This window comes from Mizuhopecten yessoensis, unplaced genomic scaffold, assembly GCF_002113885.1.
Source record: "Mizuhopecten yessoensis strain PY_sf001 unplaced genomic scaffold, ASM211388v2 scaffold10657, whole genome shotgun sequence".
Taxonomy (NCBI): Eukaryota; Metazoa; Mollusca; class Bivalvia; order Pectinida; family Pectinidae; genus Mizuhopecten; species Mizuhopecten yessoensis.
Window position 1 is genome coordinate 137,213 of NW_018408656.1, and position 13,835 is coordinate 151,047.

Genomic DNA, 13,835 nt, shown 5'->3' on the forward strand with positions numbered 1-13,835 from the left:
GGCCCGAATTAGAGTTCATCCCTCTTTGACAGCACTTCTAGTTATGTAAGAGTTACACTTCATGCAATTTTTTTATACAATAATATCAACCATAGTGGCAAATGACATACAACATTTTGAGGTTTAAGATAATGTACAAGATGCTTGTGTAGGATTTCCAACATGGGACTCGGTAATAGTATATGCGAGGAAATTGAAGAGCACAGAAGGTAAAAAATAATCTTTCGTAGATCTGATAAAGATCCTTTCATGGTGGGCACCAAGATCCTTCTAGGATCTCTTGTTGATATGTTGTATGATGAAAACCTGTTTTACCTCGGGTTTCTAGCTCTAAACCACGGGACATTGAGGCTGATGCTCACATAGAGGGAAATCTAGCAGCAGAAATCAGTATGATAGAACTGGATACTCTTGAACTCATTGTACAGGTAAGTCTGTAAACTTCAGTATACACTATGATTACGGGTGGTCGGGTGGTGCAGTAGATAGCTGCTATGCACTTGCCTTTCACCAAGGCGGCCGGAGTTCGATTCCCCGATTGGACGTGAAAAGATTTGGGTCACCTGCCCGACCACGTGGGTTTTCTCCGGGTATTCCGGTTTCCTCCGGGTGCTAACATCCGGTTAGATAAATAAAGTTTACATATATTACCATGATTATTATAGTATAATAATGCTTGACACCATGATACTTGCTATTGGAGGTGGGTATGGTTCCAAATCTTTTATTTTTGCTTGATTTCCCAAAAGATTATAAGAAATATTGTATGGAAGTATTACACCAATAGTAATAGTGGAACCCCACTAGCCTGTTACCAAATGTCATTATATAAACCAGCCGTCGCCGGAAACTGAACAAAATAACTGAATTGAATAGGCCCTTTCTTTATTTTATTATCAATATCAATATTCTGAAGACTGGCCCATCAGAATTCTGAAATACAAGTCTGATTTTCTGTAAAAAGAAAACTGATCATTAGTAGGTCAATCTAGCTCTTCTGATCACCAACAAAAACCCTACATGCCTGCTGATGCTCGCGAAGACCCTGGGGTAATAGTTTACTGCTGGTATAGAATTTAGTGTGTGTATTTCTGTATGTTAAATTACTTTGCTCAATCATGTACTCATTGATTAAGTTGATGCCGTATTGTTCAAAAATGCTAAATTAAAAAAAAGATCGCTTCTCAACACTCATCATATGTTCCTTATGAGTAAAATGTTCTGTATGATTGATGCCCTAGCCTCTAATTGACCGAGACATTTTCTTCTTTTCCAAAACCACTGCATCAATTGATTCAAATTTTGGGTACATTCTATGCCCCTGTAGCATAAGGGATCTTTTGTTATCTTGTACAGTTATATTTTTCTGATGAATAAATATGACTTGGACGTTGTGTTTCAGATCGCACAGAATTTGGAGCATATCCCCTTGCTCAGCTGTGCATTGAAGGTGCTCCTCCATGCCTTCAGTCTCAACCAGAGCTCTGTGGTCCTGGAGAACATGTTTGCTACCCAGCGGTCCCTTGTCACAAAGGTAGGTTATCAAACTGTGGCTGTGCTGCAAGTTCTATTAAAATTATCTGACCTCAATTTCCGGAGATATCTATACTAATGCTTTTTCCTTAACTAAACTTTCCATATAGGAAAAGCATTCCTGAAATCATTGGAAAGATCTTGAAGTGAATTTTCTACGTGACATATTTCAATTTTTCTGCGTGTATCATCAGTAAACGCAAAATTTCACCTGGTAATAAGCCCACCCCCTACTTTTGACCCATTTTTTGCACAGTCCCCCTAGGCTTATCACATGGTAACTGCAAGGATTTTAGCTTACTTTGAAGTGAAGATGAGTGCTGTAGAGTACATAAGCCCCTGTATGACCCATCATTGTTATAGTTCCTGGACCTGCTGTCTGACTGCTATAGTGTACATAAGCCCCTGTATGACCCATCATTGTTATAGTTCCTGGACCTGCTGTCTGACTGCTATAGTGTACATAAGCCCCTGTATGACCCATCATTGTTATAGTTCCTGGACCTGCTGTCTGACTGCTATAGTGTACATAAGCCCCTGTATGACCCGTCATTGTTATAGTTCCTGGACCCGCTGTTTGAGGAGGAGACTGAGCAGTGTGCTGACCTTTGTCTGAGACTCCTACGTCACTGTAGCTCCTGTATAGCAAACACTCGCTCTCAGGCCAGCGCATCACTCTACATGCTTATGAGGCAGAACTTCGAACTTGGGAACGTAAGAAATCTATATCGATTAAATTCATTAGATATTGTAACTATAACACACCTTTACTAGGAATGCTTCAGAACATAGACGGTTACAGCACTTGTACATGTCATTGTGTAAATCAAAATCAGAAAAGCTGAAATGAATTAAAATTAAAAAATTAAAAAAGGGGAAAAAAATGATAATGTATTAGTGAGTCAGCAATGGTCATTTAATACCTAGGTGTATGGCAGGACAAGAAAACAACTCCTGTTTACAAGATTCTAGATATTGTAGGGGACGCTAATAAAAAAAAATCAAATAATTTCAGAATTTTGCACGAGTGAAAATGCAAGTAACCATGTCCCTGAGTTCACTGGTCGGACAAAACCAGAACTTCAATGAGGAATACCTCCGCAAATCCCTGAAGACCATCCTCACTTACGCTGAAGCTGATGTTGATCTGCAGGAAAACACCTTCCCGGAGCAGGTGAGAATCCTTGACATGTAGTGTCATATTTTGTTCTCCTGTCACGTGTTGTTACTTAACGCTTTCACCCCTATGTAACTTAAGTAGACTCTACCATGCATTGATCTGGATGAGTCCATTATGGTCTACAGTGGTGAAAGGGTTAATGATAACGTTAAATTTTGATTAAGGTATTCCATTAATATGGTGAAAGCTACAAGGAAACAGTTTATTATCAATAATTTTGCTTTGAACCAAAATGGATTGTTAAGTATTAGAGTTTTTAAGATAATTTGGTTGACAGACCACATGGACAGTTTTACTACTTACTGAATAATGCATGATAAATATCTGATGTGTGCGTTACAATCCGACTTTATTTCGGATCTGCTTTGTACAGGTGAAGGACCTAGTGTTCAATCTCCACATGATCCTGTCTGACACGGTGAAGATGAAGGAGTTCCAGGAGGACCCAGAGATGCTGCTAGATCTGATGTATCGTATCGCCAAGGGTTACCAGAACTCTCCCGACCTCCGCCTCACCTGGCTACAAAACATGGCCAGCAAACACAGTGAGGTGAGTTGTATGTCAAGTGTGATGGATTAGAGCTTTATTATCCCCTCACAACGAAAGTTTGAGGAGATTAGGATTCAGCCCATGTTACACTCTTTGTCATCGCTCTAGCGACTTCATTCCTCAAAGGAATTTCATGTAACTTCACACAAGTGTTAATGGCAATGCTGTGAACAAGTTCACGTTTCGAGTTTCTACGTTGAAGGTTAAGGTCACTGTTACTATTTTTAGAAAAACTTTGTCATCGCTCTATCGCCTTCATTCTTCAGCAGAATAAAATGAAAATCTATTATCCATTGAAGAATGCAATCGCTAGACCAGATACTGATACATCATTGAATTTTCGTTTCATTTCCTCGTACATGTGTCACACAATGTGTGAATTCGAGGGGATTTGTATCACCTGTGATTGTGATGTCTTGTTGAAATTGAAACAACTTTTTAAGACTTGTTATATTGTTCACCTGTATTAACTAACCAAGTACTTCTAAAATTGAAATGATTTGAACAAAAGTGTTAAGGAGAATGTTGCTGCCACAAGGCAACACAATGGAAGACTTGAACTAGAGGTATGTTATAGAGAACTAAAAATCTGCTGGATAATAGAGAGGTAACACAATGGCAGACCTGAGACTTAAGGACATTATAAAGTATTTATAAAGATGTTTCGTTAGAGAGGTCACCTAGCTAATAGTGACATGATTTCACAGCGAGGGAACCATGCTGAAGCGGCCCACTGTCTGATCCACGCTGCCGGCCTGATCGCAGAATACCTGGACATGTTGGAGGACAAACCCTACCTACCTGTTGGATGTGTGGATTTCCAGGTAACCAAGGAATTAAAACTTAGCCGTAAAATATCTTATTAGCAGTTTCATAAATAAATGTAATCAAAATTAATCATTCAGATTGGAGGTAGCCCTTTACTCATTCATCCTTGGAGACACATTAGAACTCTTCCAATTCAAAGGTTGGAATTGTTCATTATGAAATTTCAGGGTGAATGAGTTAAACATCTTAATAATAGCAGTTTCATAAAAATTGTGATCAAAATGAATCCTTCAGATTGGAGGCATATATCAGCAATACAGCTTTTGATGCCGTATAGATATAGTAAGCTAACATCCCCCACCCCATTTCTTTTACAATACTGTTACACAGTATTAACCAGTCTTTTTATACCAGCAATATATGTATATATTTAGAGGACAAGCTTGATTTACAGAGAATTGGAGTAAAAAGGAGGGGCATTTTATTTTTTAAATCATGACAAAAGAGTGACAAAAAAAACAATGACATTAATTTTAGGTCTGATTTACTTGATTTAATTAGTTTAGAGTTTACTTGATACTTTCCATAACCCTGAAACTTTGTAGTTAGATTGAAATTGATGAGTCATGCTGAGTACATAATATTCACATGCTTTCATGTTTTCTGCTTTTTATCTCCCTTATTTGATTAATCTGTCGGGGAAACTTTTTAAAATATTCTGAATTTTGCACAGAGTGATGTCTTTGTGATTAGAAGTTTCAGCAGTGGAATGTTTCAACAGTATTTACAGGTTTTGTTCTTTTCCATGTATGAAATTAAAAAAAAATAATTATGATATGGACATAAAGACAGATAATTGCCTGCACACATCATGTATCCTATAAAATCCTATTAAATGATTTCTCCCAATTTCTAACTGAAACCCCACCACCAAAAAAAATTAATGTAAGAGCTATTTTTACTAGTTGTGCTTTTGTTTTTGTACAGAAAATTACACCAAATGTTTTGGAGGAGAGTGCCGTGTCTGATGACGTGGTTTCGCCTGATGAAGAGGGTATCTGTACGGGGAAGTACTTTACAGAGAGTGGTCTAGTAGGACTACTAGAACAGGCTGCCAGCTCTTTTACCATGGTACAGTAGCTCACCACTCAATGTCCCGTACAGTGATTAGGAAAATTCCTTACCAATTGATTAGATATGGTAAAAAGTTATCATTATATTAAAATAACAATATCTGTTTCTCTTAATTAGCTGTGACTGTTTCTCGTAAAGGTAGTACCTGGATTAACCTATATATGTATGACATGCTCTGTTTTGTACAGGCTACTATTAAGATATTTTCGGTAAAGGAAGTACCTAGAGTAACGTATATTTGTATGACATGCTGTATTTTGTACAGGCTACTATGTATGAAGCCATCAATCATGTCTACAAGATCCTCATCCCCATACATGAGGCTCACAGAGACTTCAAAAAGCTTGGAGTCATCCACAGTAAGCTTCACGATGCCTTCAACACCATCATACGACAGGTATGTTACAACTGAAACTTATAACAGGTATGTTATATCTGAAACATATAACAGGTATGTTATATCTGAAACTTACAACAGGTATGTTATCAGTTCATAAGTTTTGATTCAAGATCCGAGTAGTAGAATCAAATTTAGATTCTTCTTCATTAAATTGTTGCAAAGAAGAATTACGATTCTGATATAATGGCAGGTGCACTTCAGTAACTAAGATTAATTAGTTAAGGTCAGATATAGAGGTGGTATTGAGCACCAAGTCTGACACTACCTCACCCACACAGTCCTGAATCCATCTGTGATTGCTTCATCATGTGACGATATGTCCACAGCATTGTTGTAGTGAAATGATATACTTACAGGAGGGAAAGAGAGTGTTTGGTACCTACTTCCGAATTGGATTCTATGGCCACAAGTTTGGCGACCTGGACGGAGAGGAGTTTGTGTACAAGGAGCCAGCCATTACCAAACTTCCTGAGATATCACACAGGCTAGAGGTATGGGTCTCTGGATGTTACAGTTCTGTTACTGAGGTATCACTGTTAGGCAGGTGTATTATTAGCCTCAGTTCTATTTCGTGCAGATGTCATACAATGTTGAAGGTGAGATTAGTTCTTGTTTTTTAGCTCACCTGGCCCGAAGGGCCAAGTGAGCTTATGCCATGGTGCAGCGTCCGTCTTCCTTCCGTCCGTCCGGCGTCCGGCGTCAATATTTTACTTTAAACAACTTCTTCTTAATAACCAAAAGGCCTAGGGTGATGATATTTGGCCAGAAGCAAACTAGGATGAAGGGCTACCAAGTTTGTTCAAATCAATGACCTTCACCTATTTTCAAGGTCACAGGGGTCAAACATGTTAAAAACTTTAAACAACTTCTTCTGAATAACCAAAATGCCCAGAGTGATGATTTTTGGCTAGTAACATGCTGGGATGAAGGGCTACCAAGGTTGTTCAAATGAATGACCTTCGTCCATTTTCAAGGTCACAGGGATCAATTGTCTTAAAAAATCTTTACACAACTTTTTCTCAATAACCAAAAGGCCTAGGATGATGCTATTTGGCCAGTAGCATGCTGTGATGAAGGGCTGCCAAGTTTGTTCGAATGAATGACCTTGACTTATATTCAAGGTCACATGGGTCAAATATATTTAAAACCTTTAAACAACTTCTTCTGAATAACCAAGAGGCTTAGGATAATGATATTTGGCCAGTAGCATGCTTGGAAGAAGGTATACCAAGTTTGTTCAAATCAATGACCTTCGTCCATTTTCAAGGCAAAGGGGTCAATTGTCTTAACAAATCTTTAAACAACTTCTTTTGAATAACTAAGAAGCCTAGGATAATGATATATGGCCAGTAACAAGCCAGGATAAAGGGCTACCAAGTTTGTTAAAATGAATGAACTTTGCTTATTTTCAAGGTCACAGGGGTCAAATATGTTTAAAACCTTTAAACAACTTCTTCTCAATAACCAAAATGCACAGGGTGATGATATTTGGCCAGTAGCATGCTGGGATAAAGGGCAACCAAGTTTATTCAAATGAATGACCTTTACATATATTCAAGGTCACAGGGGCCGATGATATGACTCGTTCTGTATAACCAATAGGTCCAGGGTTATGATATTTTGCCAAAAACATGCTGGGTTGGAAGACTGAACTCTGTTCAACCTAATGTCCTTGTTCGACATTCAAGGTCACAGGCGTCATATGTTTAAATCTTTTAATAGGCTCTTATGAATCAAACACTGATATTCTTCCTGTAGCTGCATTTTAGTCCACTTTTAAGATTACAGGTGTGAGATTAATACCAGGTGAGCGATTCAGGCCCATTGGGCCTCTTGTTTCATTTTCCTTTTTTTTTTTTTTTCTTTCTTTTTTTCCCCAGCAAAATAAATCAAAATACAACAGTGCAGAATACAGACCTAAATATTCAAAAACCACAAATTGTACATGGTCAGTAACACTGTCATATGTAGATGTGAAATAGGTAAATATTAATGAGATTTTGCCTTATGTGTGTCATGAGGTCAGGCATTTATAAGACTCCTTTTAAAGGATCAGCAAGTCTGTGGTGAAATAAAAATAATAACAATAATAATTTGAGGTTCTTATATACCACTTTTTCAAAACCTAGTTTGTAGGTCGTCTCAATGTTCACAAATTGTTATCCGTGCCATGGTTATAGGGCGTTTGCAACCAGCCAATATCTTTCTCAACTCCCTGGGGAGCATACAGCCGGTGCTGCATTTTCGAAATATTGGATGGAACATCTGTTTCTCTTATCAAACTGATTTAACTCATCCACTCCTGAATTTTCATAATGAATTATTCCAACCTTTAAATTAGGAGAGTTCAAATGTGTTTTCAGGGGTGAATGGGTTAAAATCTAAGCAATCACCTTGATGGTAGAAGATTTTCAAATGAATTAGAAAATGAAGAGTTGGATACTCAGGAATATTTAATTTTTCTGATTTCGTTACAGAGTTTCTATGGCGACAGATTTGGACATGACAAAACCACCATCATCAAAGACTCCAACACAGTTGAAAGAGATAAGCTAGACCCAGGCATAGTATGTAACTTCCCCAGATTACATGTCAAACAGAACAATATCATAATAATTATTATATTGTTCATTACCATTAATGTAGTGAATAACATATAAAAGGAGTGATATTGGAGATTTATGATTACATGTCCTTGTATGTTTGTTAATACTGCAGGAATATCATTACTTTTCTAATGTTTGATGATAAGAAATGTGCTTATTGATGATAAAGATGATTATAGTAGAGGTATTTTAATGATAAAGACATTTAACAAAGTGCGTAGTTGTAGACTGGGTGTATATTTATATCTAGGGTTATCCAATACATAGGCTTAGCCACATGTATGTGAGTATGTTTATGTCACACCTGAGTGAAAGAACGTATACCTGGGGTTGTGCATGCAGCTCGGTCTATATGAACGACGCATGTGCAACCACTTTTCCTCACACCCCACAAATCCTTGTCCAGTCACTCCCAAGCTGAGCAGCTTATGATCACATGTACACTCACTGTACCTGCAGATATAATTATATAGCTACATGCCAAGGGATACCATCCGGCCGAGGCCCTGGCTCTCTTTAATTATATAGCTACCTGCCAAGGGATACCATCCGGCCGAGGCCCTGGCTCTCTCTAATTATAAGACAAAGAATAAATATAGAAAACATGAAGGACTTGTGTAATATGTAACATACACACCCCAAGCCTTACATAGTGATTAAGCTTGCAAACAGAGCTATATTAGTTTGCAGGAGGGTTGGATTACACAACATTTGAGTACATATACATGTATAATAAACTTATAAATAACTATAAGGTAACGGAAGTTCAACCCTTCTCTCTGCATTCTTTCTTATTGCACATAACTCCAGCTTTTTTCCTTACTTGCTCATACTAAGATATACAAAATGTAATACGTGACATTGTGTCTTCACTGCAAATACAGGAAGACCTGCCTGACTTTGTAGAATGATTATTTTGTGTCGGTGTATGGAGTATGATTTGTATATGTTTCAGGCCAGTATACAGATCACCTATGTTGAGCCCTACTTTGACCTGTACGAGTATCGGGAAAGGCTGACCTATTTTGACAAGAACTACAACATCAGTAAGAGAAACAGGAATTTAGATTCTGTTTAAGTATAGGCCCAGTATATTAATCATTTGTGGTGATAGAAACGGGGTTGCTGTATTTATTACTATAGAACTAATCCCCAGTTCAAATGAGTCATATAAGTTAATAGGATTTAATGAGATAGATGATGAACGCAGGCAATTACTTGCCTCTATGTCCATATCATATAATATAACAATTTTAATTTACAAATCACTCTCGTTGTTAGATTTATAGCTAGCTAGGTGATTAAATTTCGGTTCAAGATGTTTCCAATGATTTTCTAAACTAATTTTAAAGTCTTTAATTGTTGTAGCCTGTATATGACTGTTCTCTGATCTCTAATTTACAATGATTTTTCTGATTTTTTTGTGTATGCCCTCTTGTTCTAGATGTTTAATCTTGATCAAAGATGCCAGCAGTAACTTTGTTGTAGTGAAAATTGTTCATAATTTTATAGATGTTCATTATATCACCCCTCATTCTTCGGTATGTCAGTGTTGGGATTCCTAAGTTAACTCATTCACCCCTGAAATTTCATAATGAACTATTCCAGCCTTTGAATTGGAGGAGTTTAAATGTGTCTTCAGGGGTGAATGAGTTCAGATAGTGGATGGACACATGCTTAATTTGCCTCTATGTCAAAATCTAAAATATACTATTGAGATTGATCCTTATTTGATTTATATCCTTGGATGTACACTAGATTTATATCCCTAGATGTACACAAGATTTATATCCCTAGATGTACACTAGATTTATACTCATTACTGTTCTCATACATATTGATATGGTAATGTTGGATTCTGTACTTAACAAGCAATATCACATTTGTGAAAAAGAAATAACTTTTGATAGGTCACCATTTGGACAATAAAAACTAAATGCTGTACTTTGCAAGACAGTTTGACAATTCATATACTGTAGACCAAATAACTCAAGCTGTTGATCAACTAAGCTGTTGATCACATTTATATATGTTATCCTAGCAAATAAGCCACAAAGCTATTAATCATAACAACTTCCTGTTTATCAAATGAACCTATTCATATAGACTTCAGATCAATTTGTAAACTGGATAAGAAATCGTAATGATTATGTATTTATCTTTTAGAGAGATTTATGTACGCTACGCCCTTCACCCTTGACGGTCGAGCCCACGGAGATATATTTGAACAATACAAGAGGAAGACAATCCTGACCACCAGTCACACCTTCCCATACGTCAAGACACGTATGGCCGTCATCAACCGGGAACAGGTCAGACATACAGGGGTCAGACATACAGGCGGTCAGACATACAGGCGGTCAGACATACCGGCTTGTGGTCAATTTCCTTAGGGAATGGTTTACGTTGTTCATTTCTTTGAGTACAAGAGGGTTTTTTTCAAAGCTTTTTTTATGTATTTATAGGTATTTTCTACGTTGTTTAATATTATACAGCCATAAATACAATATAATAGCATTACACATGACAAGTTTGGGAAGATGTTCGGTAACTGGAATGAAATATGGTCAGCCCATTTCACCATCTAGGAACTATTAGGGCAATAGTTCTTTCATAGATTGTGTCAATAATTTTTACCTTGATTTACTTGAAACTGGGGAGGTTTTCCGATCACATTTAGTTGTGCACATGTATTTGAATAACTTAGTTATGTGATAGTGAAGTGGGAGATATTTATTAACAGTTTGCTTATAGTTCTAATTAATCTTGATATGAGTATATATAGTCTGTCTCTGTATTATAACATGTAGTGTAGAATCTGTGTAGATCTTGTCTAACTTATCAAAATCCACGTAACATTGACTATTTACCTACTAGTAACATTGACACTTTTACCATCTACCTACTAGTAACATTGACCATCTACCTACTAGTAACAGTGACTATCTACAATTTGATACATTGATAATGTTATAATTAACATACGAGGTATCTTCCCTTCAGGTCATCCTGTCTCCTATAGAAGTTGCCATAGAGGATATTCAGAAGAAGACAAAAGAACTCGCCAAAGCGTTGTGGTCAGAACCAGTAGACACTAAAATCCTTCAGATGGTTCTGCAGGGTTGTCTGGGCACAACTGTCAACCTAGTAAGCTTATCCCCTAGTATCCTCTATCTGCCAACACAACTGTACATAAAGACTGTTCAGATCAAAGATATTGCAAAATGTTTTCAAATCAAGAGCTTTATATCAGAATTTGTTTTTAACTATTTAGTGGTAAAATGATTTCCATGTTATAACTTGTTCTAATTTTGAATTGGCAGGCCCGTCCATCAGGCCTTTGCCAATCAACAGTGACCGTGCTTGCACAAAAGACAAACAAGCGCCTTTATTTTCTTTTTATGGTGTTATTCATCCCCCAAAAATCTGACATGTTCAAAACGATTTTTAGTAAACTCTCGCGAAATATGTTCTGAAATAGAAGATGATTTTTAACATCAATAACAACCACCAAACGTTAAAACAGCCATTCATGTTCATTATTGATGTTTAGTTTGTTTGTTAGTGGTTTAGTGTCCTCACAACAGCCAGGGTCATATGTAACTGGAGGTAAAGAATAAAGGCCTCTACTACCTAAAGGGACTGCTTGCTGGGCATAAATACAATGTTCTTGTTTTTGCAGGAACCATTTGCACACTTTTTGGTCAAGCTGTAGCTTTGTATTTCTTGGACCAGGGCTCGCTCTGTCGGTAGCCAAAGTAGCCATTTGTGGCTATTAATGTTCTTAATTGGCTACTAGCTTAAAAAATAGAAAACAATCTGCAACTTAGTCCCAGAAAAACAGTTTGTCCACTCACCTGTGTGTTGTGGCTGACACCAGTTGCACATACATGATCAGGGCCGACACAGTTCAGCCATTAGGCCTACTTTTGTCGTGTTGCAAGCTTTAGACAACAGTTGATGTTTTAATTGGTGTTACATCAGTGGACTAGGGGGTCAAGTTATATTGGATGGCACATTGACATTGAGAAAACAGAACCAGATAAACCATTCAGACTTACACGCACAGTCTACATTGCGTGATCCCAACTGTCACCTAGAATCTACCCGACTCTAAAATGTACCTTTGTACCTTATCAAATGTAAGTTATCATCTTTAGTTAGATTGGGGTCACCATAAATTAACAGTTCAAATTAATATTTTAAGTTCCTAGGTGTTCACTCTAGCTAGTTTAAATAGTGTACACTGCATCAAATAGTGGGAAGGAGTTTCCACCTGCCCACATCAACATTGATCTGTATTGGAAACATGATTATTATAGAGATGATAATTTAGGGATAACTATGTTACGGCATAACAAAACTTACCATAAATGTTAGAGTATTAAGTTGATAATGTTTACCATATTATAACCTCGCCAAATAAAACTACATCATAGTCATATAAATGTACAGAATATGAAGTATGTAGTAAAAGGAGAAATAGACATTGCATTGTACTATTGTTGATCCATGCCATTACTTTTGATTATATTAGGTTTACAGTCGTCAAGTAAAATTTTAAACAAAAAGTAATGTTACTTTTGTAACAGGAGTGAGAGATAGGCGAAGTTTTGTTTTATTGAACCAAATCTATACAGGCACCATTGATTGTGAAGTCAGCCCAATCAGGATAAAATCTATGAAGAAAAAAGCACACACACACACACATACCAATGTTGCCAATCCTCCAGTGCCATGGGCAATTTGATTTACACATAACTTTTATAGAAAATATGTCAGATGATGAAAGGACACTGTCAAACCCAGCTGTCTGAAGTTTTAATCAAACTTTACCGCAAAATCAATTTACAGTTGACAAAGACTATCATTCTTTTCTATCAACAGATAAAAGAAGAGTAAAATCAACTTTACATAAAGCTAATTAAGATCTTGGGATGATGGACACCAAGGTCCCTGTTGCTGGGATCTCTTGTAATGGTTGATAAGTGTTTGGTTTTCATTACAGGGGCCAGCAGAGGTGGCACTGGTCTTCCTCAAGCCTGTGATGGAAGGCACTGCCGTAGCTACCAAACACCACAACAAACTCCGTCTCTCCTTCAAGGATTTCCTCAAAAAGTAAGTCAACAACACGCCACAATCAAATGTGTCTCTCGTTTAAAGAATTTTTCAAAAAGTAAACCAACAGTACACAGCACACTACAATAAACTCTGTCTCTCCTTCAAGGGTTTTCTCAAAATGTAGNGAGTGCCTGTGACATACTACGGGAGCCAGTATTACTAGATGCGTGTCTGTGTACAGAGTGCCTGTGACATACTACGGGAGCCAGTATTACTAGATGCGTGTCTGTGTACAGAGTGCCTGTGACATACTACGGGAGCCAGTATTACTAGATGCGTGTCTGTGTACAGAGTGCCTGTGACATACTACGGGAGCCAGTATTACTAGATGCGTGTCTGTGTACAGAGTGCCTGTGACATACTACGGGAGCCAGTATTACTAGATGCGTGTCTGTGTACAGAGTGCCTGTGACATACTACGGGAGCCAGTATTACTAGATGCGTGTCTGTGTACAGAGTGCCTGTGACATACTACGGGAGCCAGTATTACTAGATGCGTGTCTGTGTACAGAGTGCCTGTGACATACTACGGGAGCCAGTATT

The 13,835-nt window shown here is 37.5% G+C and overlaps 1 protein-coding gene across 1 annotated transcript in view; it reads left to right on the forward strand.

Moving 5' to 3' along the window:
* LOC110461761 (dedicator of cytokinesis protein 7-like) overlaps nucleotides 1–13,293 on the forward strand; it is a 64,082-nt gene extending 50,789 nt beyond the window's left edge. Inside the window, 14 exon segments of the mRNA XM_021515397.1 lie at nucleotides 329–428; nucleotides 1,403–1,534; nucleotides 2,095–2,247; nucleotides 2,549–2,707; nucleotides 3,087–3,263; nucleotides 3,971–4,087; nucleotides 5,019–5,162; nucleotides 5,431–5,562; nucleotides 5,922–6,056; nucleotides 8,043–8,132; nucleotides 9,127–9,217; nucleotides 10,338–10,483; nucleotides 11,175–11,318; nucleotides 13,180–13,293. Of these exon segments, the coding sequence (XP_021371072.1) occupies nucleotides 329–428; nucleotides 1,403–1,534; nucleotides 2,095–2,247; nucleotides 2,549–2,707; nucleotides 3,087–3,263; nucleotides 3,971–4,087; nucleotides 5,019–5,162; nucleotides 5,431–5,562; nucleotides 5,922–6,056; nucleotides 8,043–8,132; nucleotides 9,127–9,217; nucleotides 10,338–10,483; nucleotides 11,175–11,318; nucleotides 13,180–13,293 (1,834 nt within the window).
* Nucleotides 13,294–13,835: the final 542 nt, after the last annotated feature.